Raw genomic sequence first — 20,106 nt, 5'->3', positions numbered from 1 at the left:
AAGGTACAAAATATAAGCGAACAGAGCCTTAATGATACATGGGAAAATACCAAAAGCCAAAAATACATGTTATCAGAGTCCCAGAAGAAGAGGAAAGATGTGAAAAAGAAAAAGTACTTAAAGAATGGATTTTTTTCAAATTTGATGAGAAAAAACAAACAAACAACAAATTGAAGAAGCAGCAGCAACAACACAAACTCAAGAATATAAGCGAGCCCAAAGGAAGGTAAACACAAAGAAACCACACCAATGTAAACCATAATGAAACTATGGAAACGATGAAATAAAAATCTTAAAAATGGCCAGAGGGAAAAAAGACAAAATACATAGCGATGAACAAAGGTAAGATCCATCACAGACCTCTCATCAGAAACTATGCCTACAGAAAACAACAAAATAATTTTTAAATGACAAAAGAAAAAAGTCAATATAGTTCTCTATATACAGTGAAAATAAGTCAAAAATGAAGACACAAGGAAAACATCTTTGACAAAAGCAGAAAGAACTTGTTGCCAGAAAGCCTGTACTACAAAAAAAAAAAAAAAAGTCAAAGTTCTTCAGATTGAAGGAAAATAATACCAGAATATCTGATGTACAAAAAGAAATAGTGTCAGCAATTATAAATCTATGCATAAATATAAATTTTTTACCTTTAAAATTTATTTAAAAGATAATTGGCTGTTTAAAACAAAAACAGTAATAATCTATTAAGAAGTTTACAACATAAGTGAAAGTAAACTTAAAAAAAGAAAAAAACAGCACAAAAGATGGAAGAGGGCCAAAGAAAGTGATATTATAGTAAGGATCTAACATTATATGTGATATGATCTATTACTTGTAAAAAAAAAAAGTTTTAAGTTAAACATGTATATCATAAAATCTAAAACAACCACTAAAATAAGAAATTTAAAAGATATAGCTAGTAAGTCAATAGACTATTTACTATTCCATTTTATTTAATCATTAATTACTATAAATAGTAATTTTTCCTATTCCATCATTTGGAATAGTAAAAATGGAATAGCAGAAGTTACTTAATCCAAAAGAAGGTAGAAAAGGAAGGAAAAATGAAAAAAGAAGACATAAAACAAAACAAAACAAATGCCAAGTGGAGGACTTAAACCTAATCACATGGAAAATTACATTAAATGTGAATGCTCTGCACTCCAATTAAAAGAGAGAAATCCAAATGGAAGAAAAGCAAAAACAAACTATTACTATCCACAGAAAACACAACTTAAAAAATAAAGACACAGAAGAGTTGAAAATATATATGATGTAAACCATATCAAAACAAACCTGGAGTAGCTACATTGATATAAGACAAAGCAGACATCAGAACAAGCAGTATTATTAGGGATAAAGACATATAATTCATAACACTCTTAAATGTTCATGAATTCAATAAAAATACATGATGCAAAAACTGGAAAAAGTGAAAGGAGAAATAGGTAAATTCAGAATTATAGTTGGGAACTTCATATCTCCTCTTTCAGTAAAAAGTTACCTTCAGTAAAAGGCTAATAATACAAATAAACAGAAAATCAGTGAGGCAAGAAAAGACTTGAACTGTATTATCAATCAAGTTGACCTATTTGACATTTATAGAACACTATGCCCAACAATGGGATAAAACACATTATTTTCAAGAATACACAGAACATTCACTAAGACAGACCATATTCTGGGTCATTACGCAAACCAAAACAAATTTTTTAAAACTGAAATTGTACAAAGTATGTTCTCTGATCATGACGGAATTAAACTTGAAATAACTAACAAAAAAAATTTTTTTTAATCACCAAATATTTGGAAATTGAAAAACTCACTTTTAAATAACCCATGTGTCAACAAAGAAATACAATGGAAATTAGAAAATTAGAGAACATACTGAGTGATTATAAAATAAAACAATCAAATTTGTGGAATGTAGGTAAAGCTATACTGAGCAAATATTTGACAAAAAGAGATTTAAAGTTGTTAAAGAAACTTTCACCAAAGTAGTAGAAGGAAGGAAATACTAAAGGTAAGACCAATGAAACCAAAAGCTGGTTATTGAAAAGATTAGCAAAACTGATAAACCTCTAGGCAAACTGACCAAGAAAAAAGAAGACACAAATTTCCAATATCAGTAATGAAAGGGGAGGTATCAGTACAATCCTGCTAATATTTGAATATAATGACAAAATGTTAAAAATAAATTAATGCCAATAAATTTGGCAAATTAAGTGATATAACAATTTACTTGAAAGATACTTATCACCAAAACAGACAGAAGAAAAACAGAAAATCTGAATCTATTAAATTACTTGAATTTATAATTAAAAGCTTTAAACAACATAAAACCTCCTGACTCACTCATCTTCTCTACTGAATTGTATCAAACAGTTAAGGAAGGACCAGCACCGATCTTACACAAATGTTTTTAAAACTAAAGGAAGAAGAAACATTTTCAACTCATTATGAATCCAACATTATTGCCCTGATTCCAAAACCAGACCAAAAAATAAATAAATAAATACAATAAAAGAAAATGACAAACCAATATCCCTCATGAACATATAGGCAAAATACTTCATCAAAATAACTGCAAATAAAATCATGCAATATCTAAAAGGGTAATCTACTATGACCAAGTAGGGTCATGAATTTAATCTATATTATCAAGGTAAATAGCTGCTAGGAGACCTGAGATTACAGGGCAACCAACCAACCCAAACTCTAAAGAAAAACAGGTACCTTGAAGGACAAATGGGGGCATGAGCACTTGAGTACCTGGGGAAGACAATCCTGGACACCAGAAAGAATAATTCAGCTAAAATTGTTAATGAATTCCTAAAGGCTGAGTTTGTGCTAGCAAGAAAATATAGAACCCATGGAGGCCACCAACACAAGGGAAGGCATACCTATTCACAGGTTCTTCAGAGACCTCACCAGGTTTGCACACACACACACACAAAGACCAGGTGCAGAGTGAGAGGTCTGAGAAAGCATCCCTCATGCTTGGGGATGAGAAGAGCAACCACTGAGAGAAAGGCATGAAGTTCAGCCTGGATCCTTTCTACCATCTCTAATGCATGGAAGAATAAAAGCCTAAAACCACTGAGGGAAGTGCAACAGACCCTGTGATTTTCTGAACATTGCTGAAAACCCATTTGAGCTACGAAAAGGAAGCAGCAAAAAACCCTATACGCCTAGGGGAGGAAAAGGAATTCCACTACAAGTGGGAGTGGGTGACATACATTGAGAAGTTCCCTTTCCTAAAACTTAGGACACCACTGTTACCCAGTCTACTATGGTGGGTATCTTGCTGTTTTTGATAATGGATCCAAGTGGAAATGGCAGCAATTGGGATGTACAGGCTTGAGTGACGCAAACTGACCGGTGGCTGCGATTTGGTCCACAGTTTGCAGCCCCAAAGAGAGATGTTTTTAACCTGTCTTCCAACAGGTACATCTGAAGGCTATGTTATAGGCAACAGCCCAAGACTCAGTAAAAATACAACAACGTTAATCAAGAGGAGTATTGGTCAGAGCTATGAGAATGGAACAGAGTGATCATATCCACTCTCGGTTTTCTGGAGCTGGCACTGAGATTGAATAGCTGCAGCAGCACAATGGATACCATCAGCTTATAACTTGGCCGAACTATCAGTCAACCAGGTCTAGGTATTCACAGGAACTTCTTTGCATCAAGGACCCCAGTGAACCAGTGGTTTGCTTCAGGTGATGGAATGAAAGAAAAGGTTTCCCCCAAAAGGGTTCACTTCCATCCCTTCATGCAAAACCAAGATTACACTAAGGCGAGGCTAGCTGCACCCTTGAATAAACCATTTTCATTTGTTCATTTGACTTTCAATGAAGTCTACTGGGCCCTTTCCTTGTTAGTCATCAAGTCCAAGTGACATCGGGCCAGAGAGTCACAAGGCACCTATGGGTCAGGTGACTGGTTTTAACAAGACCGTAGCAGTAGGCCTGTTCAAAAGAGGTGCACTTGGCAGCTGGGTCAGGCAGGTGGCACTGCTGTGCTAAGAAATGGCCTGAGCACTTTAGCAGCCACAAAGTCTTTAACTAAAGCTGTGGTTTTTTCTTTCCTCCTGGGATGATACATTGTGCTAGATCACCGGGGAGGGGACATGCAGGAGCCCGTGAATGGGGCAATCTCCTGTGAATTTATAACCTTCACAACATAAGCATGTAAAAAACATCAATACCAAATACACATTTGCCAGGGGAAGCCAGAAGAACAGTACATGAATAAGCCCAGAGGCTCCACCCACACTTTAGCTTTTCTTTAATTTGAGTGCCCCCCACCGTCCACCCCGCCGCAGGAACACAAACTAAGGACTTTAACACACACACAAAAGGGACTAGCCATAGCTGCCAGGAGACGACATTATTTTCTGATCAGGAGCGTGGGGAGTACAGAGTAGTGGGGGACTAGCTTGTAGAAGAGGGCTGAGGTGGTGGGAGGCTTTTCTCCTGCTTGGCTCCTCACCCCACGGTCAGCGCTGCTTCCTCCCACATACCTCCAAACTCCTCTAAGCCCCTGGGCCTAGGGGCTGTTGAGCTGCCCACGCGCATGCTGCGACAGCTCCACCCTGCAGCCCTGGTGTCTTCAGCCTCCCTGCCACCTACTGTGCTTTTTCCCCACAGGACCAGGTTGGAGTGTGCTTGGGCACCTCTATCCAACAGAGCTATAAAAGTTTGAACTTCTCCCCTCTCCTTGCGCTCCCCTGCCATACTTGGCTTTTATTTTAAGCAGCTGAGGTTAGAGCAGAGGAGGAGAGGAATCAGAGGGCACAAAGGGAAAAAGAAGCTCTGCACCAATAAGCAAGACTTTGCAGCTACATTCAATCTCAAGCGGCTGCCTACCTGGACTCAACAAATGAACTTATAATGTATTAAGTCTACCCAAAGCTCTGTATCCTCATTGCTGAACGCCTTTTATTCTAGCTCCGGGGAGCCCTTGACTCAGCAGGTACAGTCATACTGCCTTCTGTGGAGGCCCAGAGGCTTGCTGCCTCACTGATGTAATTACATTCTTTCTTCCTATAGCCTGGAGCCTGAGCAACAACCACAGTACCATTTGGGCAGCTTCATTTAACTGCTTAGCCTCTAAAAACTCATTAACAGGTAAGTCAGTAAGAGATCTACTAGCCCACCACTTAAACAAGAGCATTTGCTATTGCATCTCATGCTCTCTAAACCAGCCCACAAGGGCCCTTGTCTTCTCTTTTGTAGGAAGCCATGTTTCAGTCAACATCATGTCCTCGTTGCCAATATTGTCAGAAATCGTGAAGGGTCTAGGATTTTACCCTATTTGCAAGCTATGAAGCTACCTTGTTTCTGTCATGTATACTGGCAGAAGACTTAAGATGTCTCGATCAGAGGTAAAGGACTCAAGACACAGCAAGCAGTATGAGAGATCATGTCACTCTGACAGTTCACCTTCCTATCCAAGTCCTCCTGGCAGAGGGACCTGGCTGGATACTCTGGATACAATAGGTTTGCATGACAGCCAAAGAAACTGTGCTGGACAATTTACCATTTTTATAACAAGCAGAAGCAAGTCTGCTCTTTGGGGAGTTATTATTGCATCCCTCAAAGTGGCTAGCTTCCAACACAACCCTCAGAAATGGAACAGGTAAAGAACAGTCAGGTCTTTTCATTCTTCATGGCCAGCAATCCCCAGCATGCCCTAGGACCTTCAGAGATGCTCAGGGCCCATGGCAGAATGCTTCTCCCAACACACTTTTATCAAATCTAATACCAGAGGTCTTACACAGTAGCATAAGGCAAGAAAAGAAATAAAAGTTACACATGGTTCAAGAAGTAAACTGTCTCTATTTGCAGACGTTAATTGCCTGTACAGAAAATACCATGGGATTCACAAAAAAGTTCCCAAGACTAATATACGAGTTTAGTAAAGTTGCAGGATACAAGGTCAATATACAAAAAATAATTGTATCAATATTTCTCTCTACTAAAAATAAACAAGGATAATAAATAAGCAAAGGACTCATAACAGCACATAAGAAGGGATTTGCCATAGCTTTGTTAAATATATAATCTAGTTAATCAGTTGACTTGGTTCCAGAACACAGAAATGAATTTGATTTTGAATAACCTACAATAGAAGAATTATAAGAAAAATGAAGCAGCAACACAAAGAGAAACCAATTTTTAAAAAAAAGCATAAACATGTTTGTGTAATTCTTTGATGGAAATATAAGAGAAAAACATCAACAAAATCTGTAATACTTAAAAATGCAAAAAGGGATATAAGGCAGTCAAAAGAGCATGCCAGAAAATTAGGGTCAGGGATCGTAATAATTTGGACAAGGGCCCCAAACAACATGCCAACAGTAGGACAACAGACGGAGATTAAAAAGTAGTAATAGTCACAGGGTCCAAAATCGAGGTTTGGATGAGAAAAACGGAAAGAAATGCCATGTATTTATTGTTGTAATAGATGCTGGCAAATGACTTACAATCACATACTGTGAAAAATAAAAATGAAAAATTTTAAATGCCCAACTTAGGTGAGATAGGGAAGGATGGGGAAGAATGCTCTGTGGAGTTTTTCGGTTAAGACATACAATTCTGATGCATGTACTTATCCAATTACAATCAGTTTTCAATTATCCTCTTTTATAGATAATGAATCACCAATATTGTTGACTCTCTACTACCCTGGCTACTCCCCACTTAACGGAGGTTTCAGCAGATGGTCCATTTCTATTTTTCTGGTAAAACATTTGTTGTGATAGAAATTTAAAGTTGAGAAGCCAAATGAAATTTCTAAATTGGCTTTAAACTGAAATAATCCTTTCTACCTTGGCCTCTAGTATCAGAGAGAGTTGAGAGTTAGCTATGTTAAGTATTCACTGAAAAAGAACTCTTGAAGCAATACAATTTAAAAAGTGATTTTTCAGCAATTAGAAACTGTTTTCGCATATATACTTTGCAAATAGTTTCAAAGCACTGTCAGTTGTGGTTAATTCCAATATTTCACAAAGTTGAGGGTTTTTTATTTACAAATTCAAAATCATCAAAAATTCTGTAGCATTAGAGCCAGACACATGCTAGATAAGAATGATCTGATACGAACAGTAGATTTAAATGTGAACAGTAAATTACTCTCTCACACTCAAAGTTGTCCAAACTTAAGGAGGCAAATATATAAAATTAAAAGTCAAGGACTCCCATATCAGGAATTTTAGTTCCTAAACTAAAAAAAATCAAAATGTTTTTAACTTAAAGAAAAACACAGCTTGTGAAGAGGGATTTTAATAGAGATACTTGAGGGTTAGATTCACATCTGTTGCTTAGTTATTATTAGTAAACTTAAACTGTTTTCCCAGGTTATTATTAACTAATTAATAAGTAATCTATAAAATGATTTTGTAACATTTGGTTTTAAATCACTAATTGCAGCATTTTTCAAAATTAGTATCCTATATGAATACAAAATATATTAAATGCAAAACTGAAAATCTGTTGCTATGGAAGTAAGAATCTGTAAATTCTGATGTTTATAATTTGATATTAATTTTTTTCATGAAAAGAATATAATCTGATTCTCACTCAAGGGGTTTAGATATCTGCTTCTTTGTTAAAAACAAAGGAATTTAGAATTATCCTGCTAAGAGATCAAAGAACCTTATAATCATCAAACCAATTTGTGGTTTTAAAAAAGAAAACTATAGGGGAGTTCCCTAGTAGCCTAGTAGTTAGGATTCCGGGCTTTCACTGCCATGGCCCAGGTTCAGTCTCTGGTCGGGGAACTGAGACCCTGCAAACTGCGTGGCATGGCCAAAAAATAAAATAAAATAAGAAAGAGAAAGAAAAATATACTAAGCATTGTATGCAGTAAGAAGTAACTATTATTTGTAATATCTTGTGTATCCCTAACCACAAGTCACAGGGAATAAAAGGTGTTGTCTAGACCTGAACTTTCTTGCTGTCATTATGTCTTACAGAGATCCCAGAATTTATTTTTTCAGAACAGTCTGAGTATAACTTGGAAATACGGTCGCACAGAGAGCTAAACAAAACACAGAAATATACATCAATTTAAAAAGTCAAAGCTATATCATGACCCAGAGAATGCTTGACTTGTCAAAAGTCATGTAACTAATAAGTAGTGACTGAACCCAAATCATCCAATTTTAAGTCAAAACTACCCTCAGAATTTTCCAAAGAGAGGGGGCCAGCTATATAGTTAGAAGGGGGTTTGCAGACTTCTAACTTACCTAGACTGACTAACTTACCTACACTTTCTCATGTCATTAAACTTCTCTGTGCCTTTGTTTCCTCTACTTCATGGTGATATTTTGACGATAAATGTAAGCAAATACTTGAATTCTCTGGCAGAAAAGCACTATATGTATTTCACTATGTTAATAACTTCTCATCTCTACCACAAGTTTCAACTGATATCTTTTCTTTGGTTTTAGTTTTAAGCTGCAAACAACACTATATGTGTGCATATGCACACCTGCGCTACCTTTCAACATGGCTGGCATTCTAAGATCCTTTTCTCCAATTTTCAAAATGCATGAAAAGGAGCACAATATTTTAATTTTTATCATTATCAAAGCCCTGCCACCCAAAGCTCTGCAGAAAACTGTAGAAATTCACAGCAAAATTTTCCACCACATTACTCTCAACTTCTGTGGAAATGCAACTCACAGCTCATATACTATTCAGCCAGCCCCCTGTGCAGCTTAAACACTAGCAGTGGAAGATTATTAAAATGTATACTGATTTTCAAAATTATAAACAATAACTTCAATTACAAATTAAAAACCTAGCACATATTTTAAAAAATGCACACCACTAACATTCCTAAAATAATGGAAATAGGTAATCAATATTCTAATAATTCAGTGATTTGCAATATGTCTTCTGTTTTGTTAAGATATAGAATCCAGCCACTTTATATACTCAAGTCTAAAAAAAAGGTTTCCTCAATGTGTTCCTCAATATTGAAAATAGAAAATTATTCATAAGTAACCAAAATTAACAGAAATTTAAATTTAAAGTAATATTTTGTTATCTACACCATTGTTTTTAATTCTTTTTACAGCATATCTTAAAATAATTTAGCTTTGTAACTTATGAAGACATGTAATTAACTTCCTTTTTCCTTTACCAATATATTTACCCAATAACATTAGCATACAGCTGCATACGACATTAGGGTATAGCAATCCACTAAAAGTACCCATGTTAAAAACAGAAACAGCAGTTGAAATAAAATATGATGGCACATGATCGGTACATATCTACTGAGCAAAACGGGTTACCAGAGGTGAAGACTGAATAGTAATATCAAAAGTAATGCACATGATTAAATCTCTTCATACTGAGACTCTACTAATAGCAGTGGAATTTAAAAAAAAAATTGTAGGGTGTAATCACCTTAAATCAAGCTTTATTAATATTTTGAATGAATGAATGAAGTGAATACCTGAATGAATGACTACTGCAGTCATAATGTTTAACACCTTGAGATGTTCACAATTTGGAATACACAGAGAAGATGACTTGAATACAAACAAACTGGTTGAAATTCAATGTGGTTCACAGTAAAGATGCAGTGCCTTTCTATTTGTAGAACAAAGAATCTCAAGCAAAAACATATATACAACTAAAATATTTTCAAGTGCAATTATCCAAGGCTTTAAAAAGAATATATACATTTTACTATGTAATTCTTTCTTGCCCCCCCCCAACACCACCACCCTATATCTTTTTAATGTTTGGCATAAGTGAACAACAAACCAGAATAGAATACGCATTTTTTTAAAGACTAATTTACTCCTGTTCTATTTAAGAGCAACACACAACCACTTATAACTATAGCCTTTTAAAAAAGCATCCTTATATAAAACAGTGGGGGGTGGGGGGAATCCCTGCTATACATATGAAGCACAATTTAAGCCCAATACAACTGACCAATCAAAATTAGTGAATGCACTGCATCTCTCTGCAGTGGAGAGAAGCCACAAGGTAGGCTGTCATTCTGCAAAAGCTGCCCAGAACAGGCTTTCCTCTGAAAAGCAGTGCCATTCCTTTTTAGAAAGACTGAATCTAAGTGTTGTCTCTGGAGACAAGAAGCCTTCAGTATGTTAAATTACTTTCATTATGTATTTTCAGATGCTTATTGATTCCACAGTAGGAAGAGTGAGAGACTGCAGCAGCCTCCAAGCAGCACTACATGTTCCATACATTAGCAGTACTGCTGAAACAATGGCACAGTACAGACACACATTTTCATTAAGGTCTTTTTCGAAGAGGTGTTTATGACCCTCTTCCCCCAGTCCTCTACTAACCAGTGAACAAAATGAATCAATCAAAACTGGAAACGCTTCAACTACATCAAGAATTTATCAAATCTTTAGCAGAGGTAAGATGTGTTCCTTATTATAGTATTCAGTTGCTTTTGAACCAGCATAGTGGGGTAAAATTACTTTGAAAAATTTCAGCCTAAATTTTAAGAGTTTATTTGCTTAATTCTACTTATTGCTAAACATGTATCTTTTAGATCTATTTATTTTAAGACATGATATGTTTTAAACGTAATTTTTTAGGATGCAATGTTAAATACAAAGAATATTCTTTGTTGAATCACTCTGAAGATAGATATCAGCTTTTTAAGTTACTTCAGATATACTAAATATCCTTAATGTCATCAGTAGTCTTTCTGAAGTGTTCAAAAAATGCTTATATTTCTTGAAAGAATCAGGTTTACTATTTAGCTATTATTTATTACTCAATTTTAGGTTTACTATTGGGCATGTTCATTGAAAATTATTTAATTTGCAGTCACCTTTTACATCACCCTTTACATTTCAATTACACTAACAGTTCATCAGTGGAAATTTGTAGTGTTTTATCATGGAATCTGTTTTAATCAGTTAAAAGTCACACCATGTGCTAATAAGCAAGTGACAATATTTTACAGCAGGAAATACTGTAAAATTTATTATAAAGATAAGAGGGAATGACAGTATGTTTAATGTATGCTAATTGCTCATAATCTCTGAAAATACAGGTTAACTTCTAAAATGAGAGCAGAAATTGGTTTAAAAAAATACAGCTTTTCTTTCATGGTAGTATTTGTAATGTTAACTCTATTACTAAATATTATACTTAAAGCCTTTGTTAGGAAAAGAGAATATTTAAAGAAACCGTTAAATTTATGCATAAGCTATGGCTCTAATAATACAGTTTGCTTACTTTGATAACAAATACTGTGTATGGTGTTAAATCAACACAACTAAAGTAACTTTCAATTAATAGGAAATTATTAGGAACCCTATTCCTTAACCATTTTTTTTTTCTTTTTCACAAGGGCCCAAAGCAGCTAATTCAGTATTTACAACTGACAATATGAAGAATGCATCTGACCCATCACCTCCCTAGCTGTCTGAACCACAAACTGCAGGATATTCTTGCAACAATGATTTTAAGACATTAAGGAGTTAAAACCGGAGAATACAGGTCTACATTACTGCTGGGATATAATACATCGACAGTAACCATCCTAAGAAGATGCTATATAAAACAGCCACAAAATGAAAATATAACTGTAAAAGCCTGAAAACAAAATGGTGAGCATTTTTAAAGGGGGAGTTTATACTGTAACATACCAAAATTGTGGAGCCACCGATTCTTGAAGAAACAATGAAACATGGATTGCCAAGAGAATGACATACATTACCAGCAAGCTAAATGAAGCTTTAGCAAGTATTTTTCTGCACTAAATATTCAGATATTCGTATCAATTGATATTACTAAAGGATTTTTCCATCTGAGTTTTATGACCAATTATGTATCCTCTTCTAATGAAAACAAACCAAATTAAATAGCAGATGGTTTTTATCAAGAGAACATGGACTGGACTTACAACCAAGTTATGTGACCAAGAAATCATTTCAAAATAATGAGGACTGCTATAGAAACAGATTTACATTTGTAACAAAAGGATGTCTAAGTACATTTTAGAAGCTAGAAACCTTATGTTTCTTTTGTTTTCACATATTCTGGAAAATAAAGAGACATCATCACATATTCTCTCAAAGGGAAACAATTCCTATCATTTGAGGAAGTTTCTCTCAGTCGTGACTTTTTAAGGCAAAACAAACACAAGTATTTTGTACTGGTCTTTAGAAATTCATCAGCCAACTAAATCTCACAATTCATGCAGTTGAAGTATTGGAGAGAAAAATGAAAGAATTCCTACAAGACATGAAATAAAACACAGCTACTTCACTGTTGTCAGGTAAAAACTCATGTCCAAATCTGTTAATGACATCATGTATCATATTGTGAAAAACTGCTATAGTGAGCCAAAAGGCCCATAAGGCAACAGCAAACAGGTAGGTCAGAAGATGCATGCACCCCAGGACACTGTTTAACATTTACAAGAGAAAAGAATCTTGCTCTAGAGTAGATGCATTTTCCTTAATTATCATCTAAACTGACACTTCTGCTTTATTTAATTCTAAATCTAACTGATGTGACAAAGACCTGATGTTTAATCTGTCAGTTCAGAAAATTTGGCACACTTTAAAATTTTCCATTTTTATAGGATTTCAATGCTGGCTAAGACCTTCACTTACTCAAATATATGCCTTTAGTAAGCTCAAAAGAAATTAATAATGTTAGCATTTGTGTTTCTGAAACACTACCTTTAAAATAATATGCATAAATAAAACTATATTCTAAAACTTGTCAAAGGTTACATCAAGTGAAAGGCTAACATGAGTTCTGAAAATTATTAGCTTTTATAATTTGTTATGATTTTGCAGGCAAAATGCTGTACTTGAAATGTGAAATATAGTTGGTTGTATGATTTTATATTTTAACTAAATATACTAATTACTGACATTTTAGCCCAGCAAATCAGACATTATTTTTATAAATTACTCTAAACGTCTATATATTAAAACATAGATATGCATGAATTAGCAAGAGTTTGGCTTTTTTCTTTTAATTTTCCTCAAAATGATACACACTGGGTGATTTACACAAAAGGTTTCACAGGAAATGTGTAACTTTAATAGATTGCTCAGAAAATGGGCTTCAGATACTCCTTTTCCCTAAAATTTCATTTTTTGCTTTAAAAATTCTGTTTAATAAAATCAACTGATGCATTCTTTTAAACCACCTTAAAAATGGCTATTTCTTAATATGATATTAAATTTCAATTTTCTCCTTCTACAAGATATGAAAGGGTGTGGTCACAAAATAAATCATTCATTCATAAGAGTGATTAGTGCTCTTTTACTAAGGCCTGTGGTGTTTTACTTCAAAATAATGTCCTTTTTTTCCAATTTTTATAAGTTTGCTTGTTATAAAGTTCAGTGAGCACTTTCACTGAGAAATATGAAATATTTATCATTTGCCTACTTCAGTGGGAAATAACTCCAGATATCCCCAAACACACTGTTGACTGCTGAATATGAATTTCAATCAAGAGCACGGACAAAGTGATTTAAAACAAACTAGTGCTCTGTGCCACTTGTCATTTTAAGTGAACATTTGTCCTGTTCATTTGAAATCTCATGGGAATAATTACACCTACACTAATTGTGCTACAACATGTTAAAATAGCGTTTATTTTCCACCTACTCACAACATTTTAAAATGAAATCTTAAAACACTGGGCTAAAATTAGTTTTGCATACTGGGTAGTTTTATTATACAAAAATATACTGTATCTCAAATAATAACCTTGAAAAACCCAAATAAGGAAAACCTTTTTAGTTTATTAAACAATTTTGAACTATATAGGAGCAATCCCCAGTACAGTTATTTCTTCAGATGGGGAACCCAATTTCCCTGTACATCAAAACAATGCAAACAATGAAAACTACATTTTCCATTAATAGTTTATAAATTTAAAAATTAAACTAAGTACACAATAAAAAAATTTTTTTACAAAGAACACAGGTTTTGTACGTCCTTTAAATTGCCAAATATCAAATAGTTTATTCTATTTCACTTTCTAGGGAAAAAACCAACTGCTCCAAAAGAATGTGTTTTTCTCCCATTCTGGAAATCAACATGCAGTCTGAATCTAACATTACAGTGCGAGATGACATTGATGACATCAACACCAATATGTACCAACCACTATCATATCCATTAAGCTTTCAAGTGTCTCTCACCGGATTTCTTATGTTAGAAATTGTATTGGGACTTGGCAGCAACCTCACCGTACTGGTACTTTACTGCATGAAATCCAACTTAATCAACTCTGTCAGTAACATTATTACGATGAATCTTCATGTACTTGATGTAATCATTTGTGTGGGATGTATTCCTCTAACTATAGTTATCCTTCTGCTTTCACTGGAGAGTAACACTGCTCTCATCTGCTGTTTCCATGAGGCCTGTGTATCTTTTACAAGTGTCTCAACAGCAATCAACGTTTTTGCTATCACTTTGGACAGATATGACATCTCTGTAAAGCCTGCAAACCGAATTCTGACAATGGGCAGAGCTGTAATGCTAATGATATCCATTTGGATTTTTTCATTTTTCTCTTTCCTGATTCCCTTTATTGAGGTAAATTTTTTCAGCCTTCAAAGTGGAAATACATGGGAAAACAAGACACTTTTGTGTGTCAGTACGAATGAATACTACACTGAACTGGGAATGTATTATCACCTGCTAGTACAGATCCCAATATTCTTTTTCACTGTCATAGTAATGTTAATCACATACACCAAAATACTTCAGGCTCTCAATATTCGAATAGGCACAAGATTCTCAACAGGGCAGAAGAAGAAAGCAAGAAAGAAAAAGACGATTTCTCTAACCACACAACATGAGACTACAGACATGTCACAAAGCAGTGGTGGGAGAAATGTAGTCTTTGGTGTTAGAACTTCAGTCTCTGTAATAATTGCCCTCCGGCGAGCTATGAAACGACATCGTGAACGACGAGAAAGGCAAAAGAGAGTCTTCAAAATGTCTTTATTGATTATTTCTACATTTCTTCTCTGCTGGACACCAATTTCTGTTTTAAATACCACTATTTTATGTTTAGGCCCAAGTGACCTTTTAGTAAAATTAAGGTTGTGTTTTCTAGTCATGGGTTATGGAACAACTATATTTCATCCTCTATTATATGCATTTACTAGACAAAAATTTCAAAAAGTCTTGAAAAGTAAAATGAAAAAGCGAGTTGTTTCCATAGTAGAAGCTGATCCCATACCTAATAATGCTGTAATACACAATTCTTGGATAGATCCTAAAAGAAACAAAAAAATTACCTTTGAAGATAGTGAAATAAGAGAAAAATGTTTAGTACCTCAGGTTGTCACAGACTAGGGAAAAGGCTAAGTTTCACCAAACCCACATTCAGAAGTTTTAAATTTAAATTGTAAAAAATTACTGCCAAATATAAGAAAAAACATTTTAAGTACTGGTTATGTTGTAAATTTTCAATGTAAATGTCAAGATTAGATTAGGTCATATATATTCAATTTCTTCATTACTTAATGTATTTGTTGCATGGCAGTTTGTTAAGGTAATATCATGTGTATATTTTGTCAATATTATGTCCATCAGAAGATATTTATGTGAGTCATATTTTCTAAAGAATAAATACATAGCCTTAAAACACTGTATAACTTTAAAATATAACTGACACAGGTATCCTTGCTTTTTTTTTTTTTATAAAGTGTATTGTTTCTAAGCCACAAACTATAGATATATTTATATGTTAACAACTGGAATAGCATTTTAACATAAAAACCAAAATTATGGGCTCCAAGCAACCAAAATGACCCAGGATTTTCTATACCACTATATTATGTTTTCTAGCATAGTCTACTTGCTATAATATTTGATGCATCAAAAATAATGAACTATATATGAAACTTTATCCTTTTTGGAATGTAGGAAACTGTAGGATTTACCAGGATTTTAAAATTCAAGAACCAAAAAACAAACAACCATGTATATGCACATCACGATAGGGGAACTTTTGAAATTCAAGTTTATTATGAAAAAGAGACTGATTTTCTAAGATCAAGGGCACTATGCCTATAATATACAAATGAACTGACAATAAAAGGAAGGAAGAAAACTAAGGCTTCTTTCCTCCTTCCTCACTTTGGTTGAGTTAAGCCAAATGCCCTGGATTAATACAGTATACTGGCAAAAACCAGTGCATTAAAATAAACAGACATCCTAACTTTATTCAAGTCAGCCTTTTTGTATAACAGAAGTTAACTACTAAAATCTGAATACAAGGAAGGAAAAAAAAAAAGACTTTATGTCATTATAGAAAAGCCAACTATTTCTAATTTTAGAAACATAGCAACTTTAGAGTAATACAATTTACACAATGTTCCTACACTATCAGAGCTCCCAAGTGTTTCAAAATATAGTAGTCCTTTTCAACTCTCAAAATCATTAAAGTGGCAATAAATCTTGTGAATTTATTTCCACTACACCACTTAATTCAATTTAAAGCATTTTGCCTCCAATCCCCAATTCATGTTAGAAAACTGTGAAATTACTAATCCTAACTCTAGATATCAGGTTTGAGAATCTCATATCAAACGAGTATTTTCCAATTGTTATAATCTAATAATCTATCGATGAGTGCTAATTATCACTGTACCTGAAAAACAGCAATAAGTTATTTAAAGTAGGCAAATACTTGCTCCCTTGTAATTGGTTAACTGGACAATTCTTTATTCTGTTTTTTCATACTGTATTAACTAAATCAAGTAGCAACTCATTTTTAAATAAAAATTTTTATGTCAAACAATTCAATAATAATCTCTCATTGAAAGAAACATGTTTTCATTAGGTGGTCTTCTATAATTAAAAATTAAATGTTGGACTGTGAAGAAAACAACCAATTCCATAATATACCACTTTTATGTAAATAAATGAAATTCATCCAATTTAGTTTACTGAATACCTTATCCCTTGGGGAAATGAGCACCATGCAATAGCAGGAATTCACTGAGGTTTACATGACAAACTTAATAGTGATATATTTCTGATAATAATGTTATGTTGACATAATATCAAATCTTGGCAAAGAAGCGGTTTCCTCCTGCCTTACTTTGTATTCTTTTATGGAATTAAAGAATGCTTCAATTTGACAAAATGTAGCATAAACAACTAAGACTTATTTTTTGAAAACTTAAAGAGAAATTAGTATTGCATAAAGACATTAAGAAAATTTTCATTCGACAAATATATTTAGCACAGAATATCTCCTAATATATTCATTTAAAATTTTTTAAATAATTTTGTACTTGGATTTCTGAGCATAAATATTTTAATCTCTAGCTTTATAATCTTAATAAAAATTAGACTATTTTTAGAAAAGTCTTCATGTTAAGAAAAACCCTTTGTGTTCTAAATATTTTTCATCTTCAAGTCTATAAACATGCCAAAGAACTCAGTTTAAAAACATTTTTCTAATAAATCTGCCTAAACTGCGTTCATGCCCTCTTGTTCTCTGTAATAAGAAATCTAACAAAATAAAAAATAAATAGCAAATATTATAATGTTGCCCTCTAAGCTGTTACTACTTCTACACTTGACACTGGAACTATTAACAAGCATTTCTGTCCACCTGTAATGATCTTTCAGACATACAAAAGTACAACCACTGGTTTACAACAAAGAATATTCATATTTACCAGATAACCTCTAGTAGCTTTTCAATGTTAAATAATATGTAATATGTAAACCAAAATAACATTTATGTTAAAAGTTCAGCTTTTAAAAACAAGTCACAAATACGTTTGCAATTACTGATCTCAGCTTAAAGGAGAGAATGAGAAGCTTAGATAACTTTTTATTTAAATGTTGTTCAATGAAAAGGTGAAATATTTTTATTCTTCTTATGATGGCCCTTAACACAATGTGTAAATGTTTTACTTTATTTCAAATAATTTTACCAAAAAAGCATTAATGTTAATTTTTCATGTTAGAATGAAATTTTTAAATGCAAAAGCAATAGAGGTAACAATACATTCAATATGGGATCTTCTTAAAATCATATTTTTCTATCCATAGGCCACAAATAATATCAATTTCTATATAGCTAACTGGGTTAGTTCTTGAAAACTACTGAAATAAGAACTATTCTTTTAAAAACTAACCAAAAATGAGCTCAACAAGATATGGAACTGTTGTTTTCTCTTTTGTTTCCTAATTTAAGGTCATTGTTATTCTACCAACTAGTACCCAACTGATGTTCAGACATATTAAAAAAGAATTATTTACAATGATGCTTTATTAAAAAATGCCATTCATAGCACTGAATAATTCTATACTTCTCCCCCATAATAAGTCAATTTTTAGGTATATGGTCTATTTTTAATCCCCCAAATAAAATTATAGCAAAATCTCAGCTCTCTGGACATTAAAAAATCAAACTCCTCATTTCACTGAGATTAGACTTAAACGTAAAAACCTAAAAGTATAAGAAAGCAAGTGCTTATTCGTAGGGCTTTATTCAACATAGTAATTTCAAGACTACTTTCCAAAGTCAATAAAACTTTTGGTTTTATTATATTTTATGATTGTACATTTAAGTAAGCTTTGTAATTCAATTAACATTTGAATCCTTACAAGGTAGAAGGCATTGTGGCTGATACTTATACGGCAGAAACTCATATATTACCCTCAGAGCTTAAAATCTAGAATCGAGGTAGTAAAAAATATGGTAATACCTATTAAAAAAGCAGAATGTGGCAAATGTAAATTAAAAAGAATAACGTTCTTAGCAAACTTAATAAGAAAAGAATTATGTTGGATTTAAGAACAATATACACAAAAGCATTGTTGAGGAAAGCTACTAAAGCATATCCTGGAAACAGTAAATTGTTCTCTTTAGAAGAAAAATAATACAGTAGTGAGAAGTTGATATGGTAAGTTAAATTAGAACCAAAAGACAGAGGCCTTAAATGCCAGCAGAGAAATCTGAGCAGGGGAATAACGTGATAAGAAATGAGCTACAGAAAAAAAAAAAAAAAAAAAACAGCAATATGTAGAAAGAGTTGACTGAGTAAGACACAGAAATGGGAAGCTGAGAAAGCAAAGAAAACACACAGGATAGGAAGCTACTGCCATCACCTTGATAGGTAATGAAAGGCCTGGCAACAAGTGCTGGCAGTAGCTCTACAAAGGAGCATACAGATGTGACAGGCAACGTCAATGCAGAATCAATAGGGTATCCAACTGACTAGAAAGCCAACTGTTTTAAGAGAGTGAAGAATTAAAAATGATGGCCATAAAAAGACCACAAGAAATTAGATTTCCTCAATGATCTAAGAACTTTTTAAATTATGCTTTGAATAAAGTACATGGGTAACAAGGGCAAAAACAAAAAGAATTTCTGGCAAAGCAGAAAATTCAATTAAGTAAAATAAACATTATTCAAGAATGTTCTAGTTATTACAAATATTCAAAATGAAAATTCCTATTTGATGTTTTAAATTATCTACTTTATATTTCACATATTGGTTTATTCAGTTTTTCCATTAAACGCATTATTTTCTTCTTTGGTAATTTTTTCAATTATAAAAAACTATAAACAATGGCAAAATTCCAAGGTACACAAAGCAAAAAATATAAATATGATCCTTTGCTTCTTTCCTAATAATTTATTATAAATATCCATCCAACTCATCATATACATATCACCTTCATTCTTTGTTAATGGCTGCATAAGAATAATTTTTAAAAATTAAAAAATCATATAAGCAAAGTTTCTAAATAATATTGATAAAATATCAAATACTTAAACCTTTTTCTATTATAATTAAATAGCTTCAAGCTACATTTCAAAAAGGTAAGAAAGGTAAGTTAGCAAACTGTGAAGCAGGTTCTTTTTCTAAATGGAAGTTAAAAGCAAGGGAAAAACCATAAAATAATCTATTTCTTTTCTTCCTTTCCACTCAGTAAGAAATATAAAAACTAGAGAAAACTTTTTTTTTTTTTTTTATAAATTTATTTATTTATTTATATTTATTTTTTGGCTGTGTTGGGTCTTCGCCTCTGCGCGAGGGCCCTCTCCAGTCGCGGCGAGCGGGGGCCACTCTCCATC

The 20,106-nt window shown here is 33.3% G+C and overlaps 2 protein-coding genes across 3 annotated transcripts in view; one reads left to right on the top strand and one right to left on the bottom strand.

The window, feature by feature from the left end:
- Window positions 1–20,106, bottom strand: part of COG5 (component of oligomeric golgi complex 5) — a 282,079-nt gene that overhangs the window by 197,287 nt on the left and 64,686 nt on the right. The gene's annotated exons all lie outside the window — the stretch shown is intronic.
- On the top strand, window positions 2,034–19,985 carry GPR22 (G protein-coupled receptor 22). The gene has a single exon (XM_082473610.1). It carries the CDS (start codon window positions 14,052–14,054, stop codon window positions 15,351–15,353), a length of 1,302 nt encoding a protein of 433 aa, XP_082329736.1. The 5' UTR covers window positions 2,034–14,051; the 3' UTR covers window positions 15,354–19,985.

The sequence above is a fragment of the Balaenoptera physalus genome (assembly GCF_965194825.1).
Source record: "Balaenoptera physalus genome assembly, chromosome: 8".
NCBI classification, from domain to species: Eukaryota; Metazoa; Chordata; class Mammalia; order Artiodactyla; family Balaenopteridae; genus Balaenoptera; species Balaenoptera physalus.
The sequence above is the reverse complement of the archived record's forward strand: the minus strand, read 5'-3'. Positions and strand labels throughout refer to the sequence as shown.